The 21,314-nt window shown below is 43.4% G+C and overlaps 1 protein-coding gene across 7 annotated transcripts in view; it reads left to right on the top strand.

The window, feature by feature from the left end:
* LOC310659704 (transducin-like enhancer protein 4) overlaps window positions 1–21,314 on the top strand; it is a 127,739-nt gene continuing 106,425 nt past the window's right edge. For 5 of the 7 annotated variants that reach the window (XR_014502945.1, XR_014502946.1, XR_014502947.1 and 2 more), the window contains exons 1-4: window positions 1–1,173; window positions 2,061–2,158; window positions 3,460–3,523; window positions 4,958–5,002. Coding sequence is in view for 1 of the 7 variants with exons in the window: in XM_083403428.1 (XP_083259554.1) it covers window positions 1,129–1,173; window positions 2,061–2,158; window positions 3,460–3,523; window positions 4,958–5,002 (252 nt within the window). In the remaining 6 variants the exon portion in view is untranslated. The remainder of the gene's footprint in view (window positions 1,174–2,060; window positions 2,159–3,459; window positions 3,524–4,957; window positions 5,003–21,314) is intronic. The other 2 variants (XR_014502949.1, XR_014502950.1) reach the window with 1 other exon arrangement.

The raw sequence follows: 21,314 nt of genomic DNA on the forward strand, positions 1-21,314 counted from the left end.
GTTAATGATTTGCTGCTGCTAAATTTGGTCAAAGGAGTCACCTCGCCAGAGCGTGTTGTTAGAGCTGCTCGGAGCGGTGGGTTTGGGTTGCCGCTGCGGTTTCGGGCGATATTGTTCCGTCTTGCTCGCTGCAAGAGTTTGGAAGGCAAAGGAGAGGATAAAAAGAGGGAAATAAACAACTCAATCAACCGAGATCGCATTTCTTCTTTTTTAATTTTTAATTTTTTTTTATTCAAGGGGAGGGAGAACAAGAGCCATTTAAAGGGGAAGAAGAAAAACAAAACCACAACAAAAGGGTTATTGCACTTAGACCTTTGAAGACGCGTGTAATTTACTCGGTGGGGAGAAAAGAGACGGGAGTGAAAACAACACATTCTTTTCATCTCGGGAGTTCCTGGTGGCTTGCAAGAAAAAAGGATTCCTTCTCTTCCTCCCCCCGCCTCCTCTCTCTCTCTCTCTCTCTCTCATCTGCCTCGTCGCGAAGGGCCAACAACTAAGATCAATAAAAGTTTTCAAACGGAAGAGGCGGCTGCGAGAGGCATCTGCTGCGGGGAGGATCGCGCTTGGTATGAGCGGAGTTTTCCTCTCCTCCCGCTTCGCTCGCCACCGAGGGGGACAGGCGGAGGCGGAGGCGGGTCAGCCGCGGTGAAGGCAGAGCAGCGTCGACCCTCGGACCGCCGGAGAGCCAGCGAGCGAGAGAGCCGGCGATCGGCGAGGAGGGAGCAGCCGAGCCATCGCCGCTGGCGGGCCGCGAATGAGCAGCCTCCCGCCGGCCGGGACATCGCGAGCGGGACTTGCTGGGAGACCTTCGGACTGCGCCTAGGGCCCTGGGCGTGGGAGCGGCGGGCAGTGGCCGCAGCCTCGCCGGCGCGGCTGGTCGGTGGCCAGGGACGCCCCCGGGGAATGTTGCACGGGTCCCCTTCTGCCGGGGACTCAGACGCCGCCGCCGCCGCCGCTTCTCGCGTGTCGCCCCCGGGGTGGGAAGGTGCGGGCAGAGCCGGAGACGCTCCTCGCGGCGCCGGGCAGCCCCGTCCTCCTCCGCCTCCATCGCCTCCTTTGCATCGCTGCAATTAAAATCAATGAACCGAGTTTTCTTGCTGGCCCAGAGCACCCACTAAATCGGTTTGGATGATTCGCGATCTGAGCAAGATGTACCCTCAAAGCAGACACCCGGTGAGTAGCGGCGAGACCCGGGGCGGGAGGGCGGGCTGGGGGCGAGGCTCGGGGTCCAGCAGCATCTTCCCCCCCCCCCCGCGACCCTCCTCCTCCCCCCAAAGTCTTGTTTACCAAATGGGAGGGGCGGAACTGTGCGGTCGGTCCGGGGAGGGGGGGGGGAGGCTGGGGCCGATGGACGAGAATAAAGACCAATCTCCCCCCCCCCCCCCCCGCTTTGCCTCCCGCTTGGAGAAGGCAAATGAGCGAGGGAGGAGGAGGAGGGTGAAGAGGTGGGAGGGAGAGTTGGGTGAAACAATTGAGTTGTAGCCATTTTCTTATTGTTGTCTTTGGCTTTCGAGGCTTTACGGTGTCAGGGGCTGGTTTCCTAGTACTTTCCGGCTTGCTTAGCCTTTCCAAGAGTCGCAGGCAAATGAAGCGGAGGAGCCGTCCTCTTAATTCGGTTTAGCTGCCCAGTGCGTTGCTGCTGCCCATTTGGACCTTGCGGTTCCCTTTCCCCGCTCTCTGCCCCCTTTCATCTCCCCCCGTGGGGCAACACAAGACCCCCCCCCTCCTTGAGCCCTTGCTGGTGCTGTTGGTTGGCTATCATGCTGGAGCGGGGAGATGAGCCGAGGAGCCGCCGCCGCCGCCTCCCTGGAAGGCTTCTGGAGGGGCGGACGAGGCTCGGCTGGGTGGGCGCGGGAGGCGAGCCGGACGGGCGTGATTGAAAGACAAAAACACTCGGCGTGTCCGTGCGCGCGCGCGCCCCGAGTGAGTTTTAATTGCTCTTTTCCTGATTGATGTCTGGGTGACCTCGGCAGGCATGTTTGTATGTGTTTTTGTGCGCGCCAATGGCGAGGCTGGGCTGAGGAGTAATTAAAACATTTCATTCTGATGACCGCTTCTAGGCACCGCATCAGCCTGCTCAACCCTTCAAATTCACCATTTCCGAATCCTGTGATCGGATTAAGGAGGAGTTTCAGTTTTTACAGGCTCAGTACCACAGGTAATGATGTTTACTTTCCCTGATCCTTGTGTTTGCTTATCTCTTGTCGCGCCCCCTTCTACCCCTCCAGGCATGGGCATGCGTCTCTTTTCTCCTTTTAAAAAATCATACTCTTGTCTTCGTTGCAAAGAGACGGCATCTTCCCCGCCACTCTGCCAAACAAAACAAAGCGCAGCCTTCCCGGGTCACAGCCCTGATAGATCGGTGTCATTTCATCTCCTTTATCTTGGCAAGGAGCTGTGCCCACTTGACTGAGGGAGGTTTCAAATGCCAGGAGTGTGCTTTTAAACATATCCCTGAATATGTTCATAAACACTTAATCAAAGGTACTCGGTATTTTTTTTAAAGTTCTTCTGAATTAATCCAGGTGGAGGAAACACACCTTTAAAAGGTTAGTCTTGGCAAATCTAAAAGCAAAAGGCAAATAAAAGTGCTCTTACGGATTGGGCAAAGCATCAGGAGCAAAGTGTTTGCGAATCAGGAGGTTTGGAAGCGGCTGGGCAAGGATTTCTCCCCCCCCCCCCCGCCCCAGTTCTAGGGGTGTAAGCCAACAGGATTTGAAATCTCGCCCCCGCCCACCCATGCACATCTTTGCTTAAATTAAATGTTTTGACCCCACTCCTTCATATCTTGCGTGACAATGTGCAGTGTCAGGTGCTGATAGAATGGAATTGGAGCTGGAGTGTTCTCTCATTATCCTTAGGGTAGAAGTACTTTTATACTCTTCTTGACAAACAACTCTCAAGATTGTTGCAACCTTAAGTGTGTGTGTGTCTGTTGGGGGTGGGGGACTGCAAAGAAGGCTTTATTGCTCAGAAGATGTCACTTGTAGGTGCTGTTGTGCTGCTTCCTTTAAAAGCCTAAAACCTTTCAACCCTTTCTATCTTGAGTGGTTACTCAAAGTTATATTGCCCGTTTAAGGGCAAGCAAGATCACACGTAAAGGCAGCTTAAGTAGTGGTCTTTTTGAAAGAATTCTACAATAGCAGGTGATATTTATCCTTCGAAGACAGTCAAGACGCCTGCCTAAGAATTCCATTTTCTGACCTGTTTCCCTGCCACCACCTCACCCACGCAAGGTGCATTTGCCTGGAAACTTTCCTGCATTTTGAGCAAAGGACAAGTGGATCTTATCGGCAAGGGAAATCATAGATTCGCTCTAACTACTTGAATTTGGCTTCTTATTAATATTACAGAGGATAACCTGCAGGGACTTTTCATATATCGAGAGGCTATGCAAAGGGGCATTATTAAATACTCATGGATGTGTGTGTGCCTGTTTCTTTTTTTTTTCTTGAACAGTTTAAAGCTAGAATGTGAAAAACTGGCCAGTGAAAAGACAGAGATGCAGCGACATTATGTCATGGTAAGCAAGCGGCATAACGAATTCAAAATGTCTATTAGGGTGGTAGACGAACAGAGAGGAACGCGAAGGTTGCTGGAGGCAGTCAGCTAGCTAGTGATAAGAGGCACTGTTGTGATGAAGGTTGCGTTAGGAAACCTTGGCCCTGAAGGTTTTGCGCCTGCTTGTTATTAGGCGCTTTGACATAATTTTTTCTGCTCAGTGGAACAATCCACTTGGACTTTCTTGTGTGAAATTTCACTCCAGCACTCAACGGGTCCTGCATGGCAGAAGGTCCTTGAAGACTCTTGGTGCTTTAAGTATAAAGAATTCCTTACCCTTTGACATATTGATGAAAATATGATTAGCTGGTCAGAGGCGTATCCGAGTTTGCATGTAGTCTTCAAGACAAAAGCTTCCAATCTATGCTTCCACCTGCCATTGATTTGCAGAATAAATTTGTCCTTTCAGAGAACGATATTTACATTTTAAGAGGCAAGACAAAGAGAACCAGCACTCTAATAAAAAGTCTTAGTTCTTAAACCTGTTGCTTAAGAGCTGCCAATTAAAGGCTTCATGGTTAATTGAGGACATTGGTGACCAGTGTTTTTGTAGAAAGGACCCCTCCCCTCCCCGGTATGTATTTGTGGACTCCCTGCAGCAATGATTGGCATATGATGAAGTCTCTAAACACCTAATTTTCTGATGGATTGTGATGACACCCAAAGAGCTGTTTTCTATCTGCTCATCTGTTTATATGAGGAAATAATTGCTTTCTTTATGTGATGGAGTGACTGTTTTAAGGAGGACAGTAACCTTGAGATATGCCGCCTTCTAGCCAGAGCAAAAGCTATCCATCAAAGCTTCTATTCTGGCCTTCACATGTTCTGATGTTCCTTGTGCATATGGTACTAACTGGCGAAGCCGAGCTATCCTGCAATACAGGAACGCAGGGTTTTCCTTTTCTTTTTTTAACCACACACACAATTGTGTGTCTGCTTTGAATCTGAAACGCTCTGCTGTTTTATTTCTTTGCAAAGCCTATATTTGCTTGTAGTCATTTCATGTTTTTAATTTAAAATATCGAAAGAAAAGTCTCCTCTACATTGCTGATTTATGACCCTGTCTGCTTTCTAGCATTTCCAACATTTTACCATCTTAAATTGGTGCTGTGGAACAAAATGTATACTTGGGCTCTGTCTGATCTTTAATAATTGTATTTGTCATTTTTCCTTTCTGGTATGCATGTGTGTGATTTCCTTCACCCCCTCCTTTTTTGAGTGGTAGTTTAAACAAATGTAGAATTAAAAGCAGACTAACACAAATTAGGAATGTGTATGATTTGAGGAGATTCAGCTTAGTTACATTATGCTGCATATGCTTTCAGAAGATTGCAAATTGTGTGTGTTTGTATGATTACATATTCTAAAATGAGTTCATTTTCTTCTTTCTTCTTAGTATTATGAAATGTCCTACGGGTTGAACATAGAGATGCATAAACAGGTAGGCCACACATTCCCTCCTTTTGTAAAGTTACTGGTTTTTCCAATTTTTAATCCACTTAAACTACAGCACTTCTTTCATTCAGTTGTAGACAAGATTTTGATATTTTTTTTTGCTCACCGGGACAAACTGTGATTCTTTGAACATGCCATAAGAGCCTATGCAGGCAGGTGTAGGTGGTGTTAATATTTTGCGAACATTCCCTAAAATGCCTGTGTTGGATTTGCTAACAGTTGTGTCTCTGCCTGCAAGTAGTCCAGTTGTCGCCTGTTGATAACAAAATCAGAATTTTAGGTTCGAGCCGTCTGGGTTGAAGCCTGCTGCCTTGCAGATGAGCTGATGGGCAGTGGACCTGAGACCAGTCTGTGCATGGTGAAGGGGCCAGTTGTCTTTTAAAGTTGTTGGATGTGTAAGTTGGTGAACTTCTTGAGATCTGTAGAATGAAAAAAGGAAATTGATGCGGAATGAGAAAGCATGCCTCTGGGTCCTTTTATGTGGACCACCTCAGGAAATCCTGCGCTTCAGTGCCAAACACGGCAGATGAGCTTATACTGATGTGCCGCCCTGGTTGTAGACACCAGCAGTTAGGCCGCGACTGGTAGGTTAATTTTTGTTTTTAGGTAAGTCATTGAATGAGGCTAACCTTTCCTGGTGAAGAAGTGTGATTAAACAAAGTTTTTTTAGAATTATGTATTGCTGAAAGTCATGGGAAGGTGGTAATGGAAGTCCTATAGCACTGCAGCATAATTCTGATCAAGTGTTGAATTCTGTACAGTATGTGAGAAAATTTGACTTCAGAATTTTGGTAACTGCTTCGTAGTTTGTTCCTGTATTTACACTACTACGGGTTTGTCGCAATAGTTAACCTGCTAAACTGGGCATAATAGTAACACACTGTCTAGTCTCTTCTAGCTTAAATTTCCTATTCTGTGGCATAACAGATTTTGCCTGCAATTCAGTTCATTTTAATTGCGCCAATTCAGATGTTGAGGACATGTGCAAGTATCCATAGGATTAATGGTTAATATTAAAATTAATTAGCGTTGTGAGCTATTGGGAAGAATTGTTAGCGTCCATCGCGAGGAATTGTTCAAAACCTTTTGAAGTCGGAAAAACTTTGTTATGTCTTGAATTTGATGTAAAAACTCATCCATCTACCTTTTTTAAGGGCAATAGAGTATTTTTGTATCTAAACAAAATTGGTAACCAAAATCCTCATGGATTAGCTTGTGTGGTTTCTGATATGTGTACCGAAAGAGCCATTAGCCGTTTGTTCAGGAACACATTGAGAATAATTTAATATATGTATGTAATCTTTTTCTTCTTCTTATTCTGGGCATGGGGAACCTAGAAGGTGGAAAAGTCTAGATATAAAGTCTGTAGTTACACTGCCTCAGTTTAAAACAAAGAAAAGTGGGCTTTAATTTTATTTCAAATATTTCACATTGGAAACTGCTTGCAGCAGGGTGCTCTGAGTAAAATTTATATTTAATTTGAAAATGTGCTGATTTTGAAGGATTGAGTTTAATTAGAGTATCGTTTTTCCATCGCTGTCATTTCTATTCAGATTAGTAGTGTCAACACTCCACCTTTGCAGAAAACACTTCTTTTAATACTTTTTATCACATGCTGCTGACTCTAATGAAATGCAGCAAAGAAAGTTCTTCGCAGAATTATCATTCTGAAGAATCTTATTGTCTTATCTCTGTTCCTCTGCAGTGTAATATGTGGGCTTGGTAATGTTGATCATAGCATTTCACCCCGTCCAGTAAAGTTCCCCATCTGACATCATGGAAATATTGAAAGCCTCCCTTGCTTCAAGCCACCTTCTTCAAAGGGGACAGAGCCTTCGGACCTCCGCCTCTTTGTCCTGCCCTCCCCCCACCGCCCAAATTTTACCCAGTTGAGGCAGAGTGATCTGCTTTGGGGATTATTTGTGGGTTTTGCTCTTATATTCAATCACACAAAAATCCTGAGGGCAGTTTATCACATTATGGAATACAGACAGCTCTGCAAGCCACCTACTTATTGTATTTCCTTTATTCCTGCCCCTCCTCCATTTCTCCCCCCCCCCCCCCGAAAAAAGCACAGAGGCCTATCTATCTTTATTTGTTTTCCTAGGCAGACAGCCTTGGTTTCTCGTAGCTCCTTTTCCAGATGTAGTTGCTGGATGCCCTTGTAATGGAAAGCAGGCAATAATGGAGCGAAGTTGCCCTGCGGCATAATTGGGCCTAGTTCTCAAGATCAGGTTAGGCTTATTTGCTTATTAGATTTGTGTCTCGGCGGGTTCAAAAGTAGGGCTCCCTGGAGTCCCTGGAAGTACCCTAGTAATTGGTGGCCCTGGTATTTGAAACCTTTGTGTATTTTTCTGTTAAAACGTCTGTTCTTCTTGGCTGCTCCCAGCCACCAAGTATTTATTTTCAGAGAATTTTTTCATTGGAACAGAAAATGATGGCTGTGATGGAGTCATGACTCTGTGATTTAGCAAATTGATAAAAGGATAAATGCACATAGCTGGCTGGCGCTGTGTGTGTGCCTTGAGGGTGGGGGCGAAGAGGATGTGGCAAGGTCCCCCCCCCCCTTTCTTTCTCCTCCCCTTTCGCAAGGCTGATCATCAGTCATCCTGTGTTGATTTTGATAGAAGACTATTAAAGTGAAACCTATGGGGAATTTGTCATTCTGAAAGGAAAGCTAATGTAATTAGTACCAATTAAAGTACATTTAGCAAATTGGATTTAATCTTAATTAAGCCTGCATAATGTTGCCAATTTTTAACAATTATGTTTGAGAACATAATTAATTTAGATTTTGGTAACTGAGTAAATAGCATTAGACTGATAGAATTAGTTTTCTGAATTATTTAGGTTTATTAAAAAACAGACACCCAACACCAACAACCCTGGCGTGTGGCACAGAATTGTTGTTGCTTGTTGTTTTGCAATCTCTGCTAAAATCAAAAGAGTAAGATAAGTGTGTTGGGAGATGCCAGATTAAAATGTGGTGTTCGCGGCCCCCCCCCCCCTTTTGTTTTTGCCTTGGGATGTGAAAAAAAATGTAAGCATTGCTCTATATGGCAAGATGCTATTGATAAAGCTATGGTCCTGAATATTACTAAGAAGAAAGTGCCTTGTATTCAGTAGGATTTATTTCCAATCAAGCATGCATGCAATTGTGTTGTTAACAGCATTAGTGTCCTGAAAAACGTTTGGATTTTTTAATGGGCCAAACCTTCTTAAAAGCACATGCACACACTAGCACTTCTACATAAATTCAAAAACCTATGGATGTGCTATTTCTCTGACTCTTTGGATTGTATTTTTGTTATTTTAATTAGTTGATAATGATAGGGTATAATAATCTCATCGTTTTAGTCAATCGGGAATTGAAGTGCTTTTACTCCAATATTCACTATTAAAATAAGAATTAGCCCTTGGCTGCAGATAAGACAGTTATGAATAAGTACCAGTGGGAAGTTAAATAGGAGGCAAATATCATTCTCTGCGTGTGTGTTTTTTCAGAGTTGAGATTACAGTGGCCCTTTTGTTTTTCCGCAAAGCTCTTCCTAGTTGAAAGCATTCTCAGATAAACTGACTCCTTTTCCTATGGATATTTTCAGGAGATCAGGCCTTGGAGCTGGACACAGGAACATGAATGGCATGATTTGTTTTCGTCCGTGCGTTTTCAGAAGCATCACTGTACTCCCCTCTTTCCTTCCTCCCTTTCATTGCAATCCATGTAAATTTTATTACAAGTCTTAGGCAACAACCATTTGAGTGCTTCTAAAATATTAATTGAGTAGAAATGAAAGGGCTCTGGCCAGCTGATAGGATATCATAATCGTAGCTGCAGTAGTCGATGGTAAATGATGATAAATGGCATTAGGAACCTTTTAGCAAACTGTAATAACTACAAGGAGGGAAGTGGTATGGATTTGCATTATATCTGATACCCTCTGGTACCAAGTGGATTGCCAATACTGCTTGTTTAGCATTTTCTAAGGGCAATAGGATATTGATTTCTGACTTACAAGGAACAGCTCTATTTTCACCATTGAAAAGTATTGCAGGTTGTTAAGAAGAAATTGACTTGAAGAGGCCTGACTGCTGCCCATCATGGAGCAAATAAAGCAAAACTGCCGAAGCCTGGTGGTGCAGTGAGATGGGGCCCTCAGCAATTTGTTGCTATTAATTTACCATGCTCGACAGCAAATCAATCGGCATCTACTTCATCTGCTGGAGAAAATGCTGTCCAGGGCAGATAAAAGGCCCCGCATAGTACAGGGAATAAGGCTGGATTGGCCAAACAGAGGCTGCAGTTAATGTGTAAATAAGTGAAATCAAGGCAGCTCTTGCAGAGGAAGCTGTTTTTAATTAGGTTGGGGCTTTATAGTGAGCTATTTAAGAAAGTAGCATAGAGCTTGGAGGGGAGGAGCAGATTTATTGCCGACCGGGTTGATATATGGTTTGTATGACATCCTAGCCTTGAGTCTGCTTACTGCTGGCGCTTCAGTAAATTACTTTGGTAAAAGACCAAAGATGGAAATCCATTTGTTTAATTTAGAGCTGAATTTTGACTGATTTTCATCTCTGGGGCCACAGAATGCTCATATTGCTGAGAACTACTGGTATATTCTCTAATGTAATGTAGGGTCAGTGGGTTGCTGAGGTCTCTGACTTAAAGGAGTAAAGCAGTAAAGGAGGGCTCAACCCCTACCCACCCATAGTGGAAAGCCAGTGCCAGATGCCATTTTTCTTGGTACCAGATCAGGGCTGCTCACCACCCCATCCTCAGCTACGCACATTTCCCTCTTTTTCCTAGAGGGGACAAAAGAGAGATCTGCCACCACATTCTGTGTGTCTGTCTGACAAGCAAACTGGAGCTGTTCCCAGCCACTCTTGGTGGCCTGTTGTCCTGAGTGGCAGAGTGTGTCTACCTGAGCAGGTGAGCAGGAAGCAAACAGAAGCAGCTGCTGTTTATTGGTTTGCAGCCTCTTCTTGCAAGTAGTAGCTGCCTCCACTTATACTCTGTACAGGCTTCCTTATTCACTCAAGTGTTGAGAACAGCTCGGTGTTCAGATTGGGACAGAACTCGCACTTGATCAAGGATCCTCTCTGTTGGGACGAGCGTATCTCTACATTCTGAACACCCAACTCTGTGACCTGTGGAAATTAAGAAAAAGGAGTGTAATTGTTTAAATGACATTTCTCTCTGTTTATCTTTCTGATTACCTGAAATGTTTTTGGATTGCATAAGGTTGCACAATGTATGTGTACTATATTGATCCGTAGCTGGAGAGATGCTGCCCGCTATTCTGGAGGAAAGCTGAGGAACCCACTAGAATTGCACCTCTTGAGTTTTCTCTCCATTTATAGACAGTAGGAAAGATTTAATTGAGATACCAGCAATGTAGTAGGAGCTGGCAGAAGAACTGGGAGGTTTAACATCAGATACACTAGAAGTGAAAATGTAAAAGATTGTGGTGTCTGACTGTGTTAAGGTTCTAACCGTGTGATTTTCTAACCTTGAGTTCTAACCTTGAGATTTTCCATCAAGTTTTAAAATATAAAATGGGTTGACAAATCAGTATGAAGGCCAGACTTCATGCATCCTAGTTTAAGATTATTAAGCATGTATTGTGAAACTGATTAAGCCAAAATAGCTCCTTTTGGACCACACCTTCCTATCTGTGACATTTGGATCACAGAGCCCTCCTATGGCCACAGCTCTTTGGACACGGGAGGATGGGGGAAGCAAGGGTTTGTCAGCAGGAGGAGATTCTTGTAAACAGAGCCATACACTTGGGAACAGGAGCAGAGAATTTGAGAATAGGATATTCTTATTTGGTTTTTTTATGAAGTTGTATTGTTCCAAATTTAAAATAAAATGTACGTCTTTAATAAAATGAGGTTTGCTGTTGCAGGACCTCAGTTGCAGGGGCCTTAGTAGTTCCATGGTACCTTTCATTGCTGATATGCTCTAAATGCCAGTTTGTTCTCTCCCCCCCCCCCATTTTTTTGAAAGGCACTAATTTCCGTGCTGTATCACTCAGTTTAGCATAAGCCTCATTTACCTGCACTGCCTGGAAAGAACAGAATCATTTGTATAATTAGATTTTCATATATTTTAGAAATAATAAATAAATAATAGTAAAAAAAGACTGATTATATAACGTTCCATTGCCCCACAGGTATGCATGGCGAATGGGATACCTATTTTGCCTTGATGCAGTTACATTGACATTTTGCAAAGCAAAAACATATGACATGGGTTAACATGGCCACATCCTTAAACATCCACAATCCAGATGTCTAAAGATTTAGCTCTTTTATCCGCACTTCACATACTGTGAAGGAGAAAAACTGATGTGGCAGCAGCAGCGTACCAGTAGCAGTTGGGCCCATTTGGTAAAAAGTTGGCTCATGCTACTTTTTAGGCTGCACGCAAGGCATTTTCCATAGTAAACACACAGAGTGTGAATAGAGGCACACCTTGAAACAGCAATATGATGTTTACCTCTGTCAAACGTGATTGCCATGTACAGTCTGGGATGTTCTTGATGATACAAGTGAGTTTTCCATCACGTTTATCCATGTTCTTATTAATTGCTGTGTATTCATAAATAGAAATATTAGGGCTGATTGAGTTTGATTTGTTCTAATTATTCTGGTGCAATTAAACTCCATACTTGAAAAGTAAGAGAGACGAGTTTGTGTGACTCTATGAGCTCAGTGCCCATTTGGAACTTAATAGTTCTAAGCGCACCATTTGCTTCAAGAAGTGTTTGGCTACACGTTGGGAGAAAGTCTTGCTATTGGCTCTCTGAAAAATTTGATGTCTGTGACGTGTAGTGAATGCCATTTATTCCATGCTTCTTTTTGCACTACAAAGCAGAACTGATCTCAGCAGGTCTGATGCTAATTGGCAAACATAGGTCAGCTTGTAATGGTGAGCCTCTAATCAACAAAGCCTCTAATATTCCTCTTAATTGAAGAGTGTAAACACTGGACCAATTGTCAGTCCATTGAAGTTAAGACCTAAATATTTATGCCAGCGTTGCAGCCTGCGAGTAACAGCCCATGAGGCTGGCATAACATCATATTACTATATTGCACTGTTGCAACAATTGGTGACCACCATTCTTCTAAACATTTATTCTACTGTGTCTTTGGATTTGGATGCTACATTTATAATCAACAGCTAGAAAAGCCATATTAAGGAACATTTTGTTTTTTGTTTAGCTGGTATCCTGTGTTGTGATTTTTAACCAAGAAAAAGAAAATAGACTCTCTTCTAATATTTCGGAACAGTTAAGGCCCTCCCCCTATTTTTTTCTTTCTCTGATTTCCTTTGCAGACATGTGGGCTGGCGTCCTCCAGGTTAATATCCAGAGTGGTTTTGCCAAAGCAGCTGGTCATATTCCAGAGCAGGGTGGCCAATTAGGGATTTGTGGATCACAATACAGTTTTATCTGTCCTTCAGCAGTGCCTGTGAAATTTTTGATGGAGAAAACATACTGCATGCTATTTAACTCAGTGATCAGGACATTTTTGTTTTTTGAAAGTATGCATGTGTACATTTCCCTCTTTTAGCTTATAGAACCATAGAAATCTGAACTGGAAGGAACTCTGAGGGTCATTTAATCCAACCAGCAGCAATGCACACACTAGTCTCCCATCCAACAGGAAACCATACTGGACCCTCCTTAGCTTTGCAAATGTGCTAACAGATTTGTTGCTACACCACTAGGGGTTATGTAATGTCATGGTCATTCAATTCAATTAGTCTGGTTCAAATTAGAATGTGCTTGCCTTCAACCCAAACTCAAGTTGTTCTTTCATAGTCCTTTTGTGTGGAGTTTGATGTATGACTAAAAATAAATGTAGGAAGTTTACTTTATTTTCCTTTATAGACTCCAAATATTTACACATTTATTCCTACTAACTTAAACTATTTTGGAACATCTTCAGCTTATCATTCACTTGATAATTCAAATATTTATAGCCTGGCCTGCTTTCAGTTTTTGGCTCTGTTAATGGTAAAAGACTGGAAATTAAGCCTTATGGGGAGCACTTGAAGGAGATTGGGTATGTTTTGCCTGGAAAAGAGGAGATTGAGTGGAGATATGATAGCCATCTTCAAATATCTTAAGGACTGTCACATGGAAGAGGGAGCATACTTGTTTTCTTCTGCTCTGGAGGGTAGGACTCAGACCAATAGCTTCAAGTTATAAGGAGATTCTGACTAAACATTCAGAAAAAGCTTCTGGCATTAAGAGCTGTTCAACAGTGGAACAGACTCCCACTAGAGATGGTGGACTCTCCTTCCTTGGAGGTTTTTAAGCAGAGGTTGGATGACCACCTGTCATGGATGCTTTAGGTAAGATTCCTGCATTGCAGGGGGCTGGACTAGATGACCCTTGGAGTCCTGTCCAACTTTGATTCTGTGATTGTTCCTCATAGCCATATCTAAAGTTACATTTCTGTGTTGACATTTTGAGAGATTTTAGGAAGTAGGTAGAATATGACTAACAATACTCATCTTGATAATGCAAAAGTAGCCAGATGTGATCTGAATTGTAGACTGTGGTAGATAAAATCTGGGGAGGTTAACCAGGCACTTTCTCAGGCTTCCATTTGACTGCTCATGTGTTCCCAAGTTGTGCGTCTTTGGTCATTATCTGATTGGTTTGTGGTGCCCCAGTTGTGGAATCTCCCCTAGGAGATAAGGATTAAGGATCTCTGGAGGGTTAAGTCCAGTCAAAGGTGATTATGGGGTTGCAGTGCTCATCTTGCTTCAGGCTAAGAGAGCTGGCGTTTGCAGAGAGATTTCTGGGTCATGTGGCCAGCATGACCAAACCGCTTGTGGTGCAACGGGACACCGTAACGAGCGCCAGAGTGCATGGAAACACCGTTTATCTTCCTGCCACAGCAGTACAGTGGTATCTCGGGTTAAGTACTTAATTCGTTCTGGAGGTCCGTTCTTAACCTGAAACTGTTCTTAACTTGAGGTACCACCTTAGCTAATGGGGCCTCCTGCTGCCGTGCTGCAGGAGCACAATTTCTGCTCTCATCCTGAAGCAAAGTTTTTAACCTGAGGTACTATTTCTGGGTTAGCAGAGTCTGTAACCTGAAGCATATGTAAGCACTGTACCTATTTATCTACTCGCATTGGTATGCTTTTGAACTGCTAGGTTGGAACTGGTACAGAGCGACGGGAGCTCTTTCCGATTGGCAAGTCCAAGAGGTTCAGTGGTTTGGACCGCAGTGCCACCCACAACCCCAGGACATTTTGGCACCTACCAGGCCTTTCCAAGTTGCTTCTGGCATTAGTGTTTATTGTTTGGAAAGCATTGAGTTGGTCCCAGAAGATGGTTTCTATGATGGTTCTTTAATTTATTTTAGGCATGTTTCTTATTTGTTCTTGTTTGTCTGTTGGGTTTCTTGCATTTTTATTAATTTGTAGGCCGCCCTGAGATCCTAGGATGGATAAAAATAGATGAAATAAATAACTCAAAATCATGAAAGTGTTGCCTGCTAAAATGAAGTCTTTTCTAAAATCATTTCTGACATGTGTTTGGAAATACTTGATTCGTTTCAAGGTCCCCTATGGTGATTGTGTGTTAGTCTGAAGGGCTCTGATGATGAACAAAATGGAGCCTTCCTTCCTTCCTTCATTTCATTCTTGTTTTCAGTAGTTGCTTTAGCACTGAAGGCGTGAATACTGTGAGTGTGTTTTGTGTATCTATATTCGCTCAAAAGCCTCTCCTTGTCTGTGGTTACCTGATGTGTGAAAACACCCCATGCTTACATACCACAAAAGAAGTTCTCATGTAAGCTTTTTTTTTTCTAAATAGGGATTTTATTGCAGGTTTAAAAAACCTGTAGAGATACTAGTTCTGATTTTGGTGGTGCTTCTCCTTTTGAGGCCACATTTCCTGAACTTGTGTTCTCCCTTCCTGCTTTATACCAAAGGCGAGGTTGAGTTGGACCTGGTCAGCTGGGCTTGGCTACCCGCATCCTAGGCTGTAGTAATCACTGAACTTGATTGTCAAGGTCAGAAGGTTTTAGATAGATAGATAGTTTCATTTTGGGTTCTTTGACTTGATGCAATCAGGTTTTCTCCATACATGAAAATTTGGAAGTATGCTGATGTAACCAAAAATGCAGTTTAGTGTCGTCTGTGTCAGGAGTGGTCATGTAAATTCTGGGCCAGGCTGTTCTTAGGTTTGGCGCAGTGGTGAACTGAATGAGGTTGGATCCTGTTAAGACAAAGACCTTGTGGGTGGTGGTGGGCTTCCTGGGTCTGAGAATTGGGTAATTTGCTTGTTCTAGACAGGGTTGAAGGAACAAGTTCTTTTCCTTTCAAAGTCACCACTGGGGACTGAAGTGACTTGGAACACCTTTCACCAGCTTTAGATGTGGTAGCTCTCACCATGCATGATCTGCAATAGCCTTGCAACTCATGCATTAGTGCTTTATAAAGCCCCTGAGGCTAGCCTGGAGGCTGCAACTAGAGCAGGATGCCATGGCTGGGTTGCTAAGTGCAGCCATTTACAACAAGCATGAAGCACTGCTTTCAAAAGAATTGCATTGGCTGGCAGCTGGCTACTGGGCCAGGTTTAGGGCAGTGATGTGTTTGCAGCACTTGTTGAAAACCAAGTTCTTGACTCAGGCCTTGGAGCTCATTAGTATGCCTTGTTGCATTTTAGTTAATTATGTATGTGACTGTATTTATTGCTCTTGTTTTCAATGCACTGTTGTTAATGAACTTCTATTTTAGTTGGCTGTAAACTGCCTTACTGTTTTCAAATAATGGGTGGTGCCTGAATGGTTTTAAATAAATAAATAGGAACAAGGGTAAGAAGTATTTCCTCTCCAGTGAATACACTTGATAATAACCATCTCAAAATGCTTTCAATGCCTGCTTCTGCATTCAAGAATTGAGCCCTTCTTAGAAGGATGATAAAAGACTGCCACTATATTATACAACTATGCAGGGCTTTTTTCAGCTGGAACTCACAGGAACTCAGTTCCACCACCTCTCATGTGGGTTCTGGCACCTGTCAGGTGGGCACCAATGCCATTCTAAGAGAATGAGGGAGAAGTTCATGGTGAGTTCCGGCACCTCTTTTTCTAGAAAAATAGCACCGCAAGAATCAGTGCCCAGGCTTGCTGCTCATGCAGATTTATGCATGCATGTTTAAATGGAACTTACAGGTAAGTGTGAAAAAGCTTGGCGCCTTAACTCAATCAAACTAGATAATTTCTTCAACTGCACGACTGCATTCCTATTACTTAACTCTACATAACTCTATACGGTTTCCACACTTGCCTTCTGGGGTAGCATGATGGGCCAACATACATTCTTCTTGGCTTTTTATACCATGACTGTTCTGTTTCCTCTTGGGGTGTGCAGTGTAAAATATCACACATGCCAGTTATCTTTGTGGCTGTGAGGCCAGAGCCTCCACCCCACCGACCCCCCACATTTTACTTCTAGAGAAATGTTCTCCTTGGCGGTATGGTTCTCTTTTCAACTTGTATGCCTGAGTCTCCAAATCCCCATATTCATTTTAGCTTGCAATTCCCCTCGCCACTTTATTTAGGAAGGTATTGAACAAAAATGAAAGGCTAACTAGATGATGAGAAGCCACTAACCCACTACTGGCCTCTAGCATCACCAGTATAGAAACAGTAAATAAGGCATATGGTAATGCTGTGGTTAATCCATCAACTGTGCTTTCAATTGCATCCTCAGGCCAGGGATGCAGATTTACTGTCTTAGAAAAGCATTTCTGAAAGCTGAGGGACCCGTTTCCCCTTGCCTTTTCAGAGTTTGGACCCAGAATCAACAAATCAAAATACAACAAGAGCAGCATATGCTCTCTGCAAAGACTTAATAAAACATTTTGGTACTTGTAGGCACTGACAGAAAAAAGCTGTGTGGAAATTTAATACTGCAGAGGGATGGTGAAATAGAATGAAAAAAAGAGTAATAAAAAAAAATCCAGCTATAGGTTGAGGCTGTGTGTTGACGATAGAAGTGCAGTTGGGGGGTGTTATGAGTTGTGATTGCTACCTATTGAGGGGAGAGCAGATAGAGCTGAAGGCCACTGGGCCTTGTCAGTGTTTTTGTGTTGCACAGATAAAATGGGCTACGGAAGATTAATGTCATCACCGAGAGTCTGAGCCACTCAGTTTGATGACACTTGGCCTTCAGCCGTGCTTCAGTTCTTCCTCCTCTTCTTCCTTTTTTCAGGTGAGAAGTTCAGCGAGTGCAGTTTCTCCCGTCACGGTACAATTGTGTGAAATCCTGATGCTAGATGAAAGGAAGTCTGTAAAAATATTTATTTAGTGGCCAGACTTGTCACTGCTTGCGTCTATTAGGGAAGGGCCATGGCTTAGTGGTAGAGCATGATGTGCTTTGCATGCAGAAGGTGCCAGGTTCATTCCTTGGCATGTCCAGGTAGGGCGGGGGGGGGGGGAAGATTCCCGTCTGAAATCCTGGAAAGCCATTCCTAGTGGGTGTGTTCTGTGCTGGGCCTTGGGGCATGATTTGGCATAAGGCAGGTTCCTGTGTTCCTATGAATTAGCAACCTTTCGGAACTTAAATGAGCCCCACTTAATGCAGCTTTCTGAAGCCCAGTTTGTTTGGCTTAATTGCTTTTCTTCATTGGAAGGATCTTTTTTATACTGGTGAGGAGACGGTGTCTTAACGCTGTAGGAAAAGAGAGTTTAGCTAAGAAGTGACTGAAGGTGTAGTTTCAGCACAGAAGAAGAGAGGAGCAACACCAAAAAATAAAAATACTGCAAAGATCAACAGTGGAATTTCTTTGCATGGCTTAATGTTCAAACGTGAAATCTTCACCAGAAGCATCTTGCATTCCCTGTAGACGTAGGCCAGTCAGTAACCACAGCAGTTTGCAAGCTCTATTCAAGCATAAAACAAGTTGCAATCTCTTTGCCTCCGGTGAAAGACAACGGCTATGTTCAGATTACCATTTTTCAACTTGGGCACAAGTCATTTTGCTTTGCATGTAGCCCCTTCTCTTCTTCCTTCATGTGTACTTGAATGAAATAAGTCTCCAGTTAGGGTCGTAAACCAAGGGGAACCTTGACCCCACAGATGTTGCTGGACTCCCATCGCCACTTGCCATTGGCCACACTGGCTGGGGTTGATGAGAGTTGTAGTCCAACAACATCTGGAGGTCCACTGTCTTAAAAAACCCTTCAAACTATGATTTAAGATCCTGGCTTGTTTCATAGCTAGTAACCATAGTTTCCAAGTTTGCTTGAAATGGTTCGGTGGAGACTTCTCATTTCATATAGATGAGGAGAGAACATATTGTGCATGTTGGCAAAAGACTCTAGCATATCTTGGTTTATTAAATTGAGATAGGATCTTTTGAACCCAACCCTATATGTTGAAATGCATTGAGTACATTAAATATTGTAAGTCAATGCTACTTTTGAGTACTGGCTTGAGACTTTTCTGTTTCTGTGTTTGTTTTTTTATAATGTAGTTTCTTGTTGGCCACAGAAAAAATATTTTAACATGCATAGTAGAATTCTAGTTCCAAGTGATTGTTCCCATCTCATGTATTAATCCTTTGAGGAACTACATTTGTAGCTAGCAAAATACCTGAGAACACAATCATGGGGTATTCTTGTTTTTACTGTATTCTAGTTCAAAAAAACATAGAAATTGCAACTGGATTTAGAAAGTGTGGAGAAAAGCACTTGAGGGAATGGTTTGGCAAGAAAGGAGAATCTGATCAGGGAAGAATATTGTAGTTTGACGGTTGTGAATGAAAAGATAAAAATAACCCATCAGTTGAAATAACAAGGATGGAGGAGTCTAGGTTGATGTGAGGAGTAGGAGTGTTAAGTGATACTATTCAAGCTTAAAACAAGATCTGAAACAAATATTGGCAGAGATCTTTGATAAATTAGGAGTTTTTATTCAAGTAAATGAATATTTTGACTATGAGTGAAAAGCAGTGTTTGCTTTATCTCTACAATTAAAGCAGTATGTGTAGGACTTTTCTGCAATAAGTGATTCTGTGCAGATCACAGTGTTCCCAGGTACGTAAATGCATTGTCTCATTGTGTGTTTGCACATGTGAATTATGTTTAGTGCAATGTAATTATATATTTATGCCTTATTAGTCATGATAAAAGACAAAATGGACCTTGTTAACTCACTGGGGTGGTGATTTCGTCCTTGCGCCATCAGCCTTTACCTGACACAGCTGTCTTGTAATTAACAATTGCTGCGGGGGTGGGGCTTTGTGCTTCCTTACTGCAGACACACACCCAACTTGTGGATGGCAACTGGGGAGGAGGCTACCATGGGACGTGACTGCAAGGGTGGAGGCCCGTGGGGAATTGCTAATCCCTGGTAATCCCTGGTGGTTTTCTAACTAAGCCATGGCAGATTTTCTGTCACAAGCTGGTCTACAAGTGTGAAATGCAGACCAGAAGACACTGTCAGAATGGACACTGAATAGCACAAGTGAGAAATCTGTGGCCCAAGGCAGCAATCTATGGGTTGGGTAATATTTTTCAACCTGTTTCTCAAATGTTACTTTTTTGTTGCACACAAGCTCTACACGATTGGCACATAGGTAGCAATTTAACACGCTATTTCTAAATGCCCCCAAAGGCTTCTGTGAGCCGGTATTAGGGCCAAGTGGTTTTTCCTCTGTACTTAACAGCCACGCCAGAACCGGCCAGTCGGAAGAAGCTTCTCTAGGAACTGGCCTAGCAGAAAAAAAGCAGAGCCCAAAGTTAGGAAATTGTGAATGTTGAAATGGATGCAGACACCAAACAGGCTGAAAGTGTGTGTGGGGGGGGGGGGGAGTCTCAGACAAATGGGAGGATCCTAATCTCACAGGAGTGACCAAAGCACTTCTGGATTTCTGTAAGTGGGGGAGAGACAATGTGCTTAAGATGCATTACCTCCCTGCCTACCCCCAACCCCAGTTTCTGATGGAGGACAACTTGCTCCTCAAGTATTTGTAATCAGCGGTGCAAGATCTGGCAGCTGACGAGTCTCATCGCCCACTGAGATCCAGGGAGAAAGATGCAGCTGCGCTTACATGCTCCCATTCAGTGTATCAAAGCCATTTGAGGCATGGGGCCTACAGTGCCGCTGTAGCAGGGATGCTGTGGCCTTGCACCTTTCATTACTCTTACGCTGCGATTTGCACCGTCCCGATGTTGCATTGTGCTACTGCTGGTGAAATAAGTTGTGGGTAAGGATAGAGTAAATGGAGAGGAGGGGGAGGGAAAGAGAAAAGGGGGATAGATAGTGGGCGCAGGAGAGAGAGTCACATGCATTGTACAGTGAATGGGGGAACCTAGAAGAACAGGAGAAAGTAGGAGAGCGATTGGACGGATGCGGAAGAAGGCCCACCCCTTTCTCTGTACCTGAAAGTGCTCTTTTCCCACCCCATTCTGTGTTCATGAGAATGCCATGGAGATAAGCAGCATAGGGGGTGTGGGGGGGTGTTGGGGGGTCAAGAGAGAAATAAAACCTTCTATTTATTGATTTTGGGCCTGTGCGCTTCCTTGCGCCACTATAAGCAGTTTTGGCAAACTAGCCTCCATAGTTATGCAGGCACAAAAGGCAGCGCGCATCAGGCGTAAGTCAATCAAAGTCTACACTGGAGTCGTGGTCTGAGGGAGGCTTGCGGAGAACAAGGAACAATGGGGAGAAATTACTTAATTAGTTTTCTCTACACGTCTCCGATTTCCCCGCAGTACCATTCACTCTGTATGACAGCCTTCCCATTTCACAGTACTCCCTTTGAAAGATGGCAGTGTATTAGCATGTGAGACAACTGAGTGCAAGGGGGAGAGAGTTCACCACAGCAGTGGCACTGTCTGCATTCTTCTTCTTCTTCTTTTTAAAGAGAGAGGGGACATTATCTACATATATATACACTAGATCTAGATCACATATGACGCGGCACAAAGTAAGACAGCTACTGTGAAGATAAAAGCTCAGAGCTGGACAAGGCCGCGGTGGCAGGCAAAAACGGTTCAAGCACATATATATCTATTTCAAATCTACCACATGCAGAGTTTAAAATGACTGTGTGCGTCTAAAGTTTAAGTCTACATCTTGGTCATGTTTATTAAGAGAGGCGTCGTATGCGTGGTTGCCTTCCAATTTTGTGGCTTATTCACATGTTTTTGAAATAAATGACTAAGAGTCTCTCCAGGGAACTTGGCAATGACTCCACAGCGTTCCCAGGCTTGTCTTGTGGGAAATGTCAGCTTTGGCCCTCTGCAAGTTGGGTTCAACT

This window comes from Podarcis tiliguerta (genome assembly GCF_965153285.1).
Source record: "Podarcis tiliguerta genome assembly, chromosome: 11".
In the NCBI taxonomy this organism is placed as follows: domain Eukaryota; kingdom Metazoa; phylum Chordata; class Lepidosauria; order Squamata; family Lacertidae; genus Podarcis; species Podarcis tiliguerta.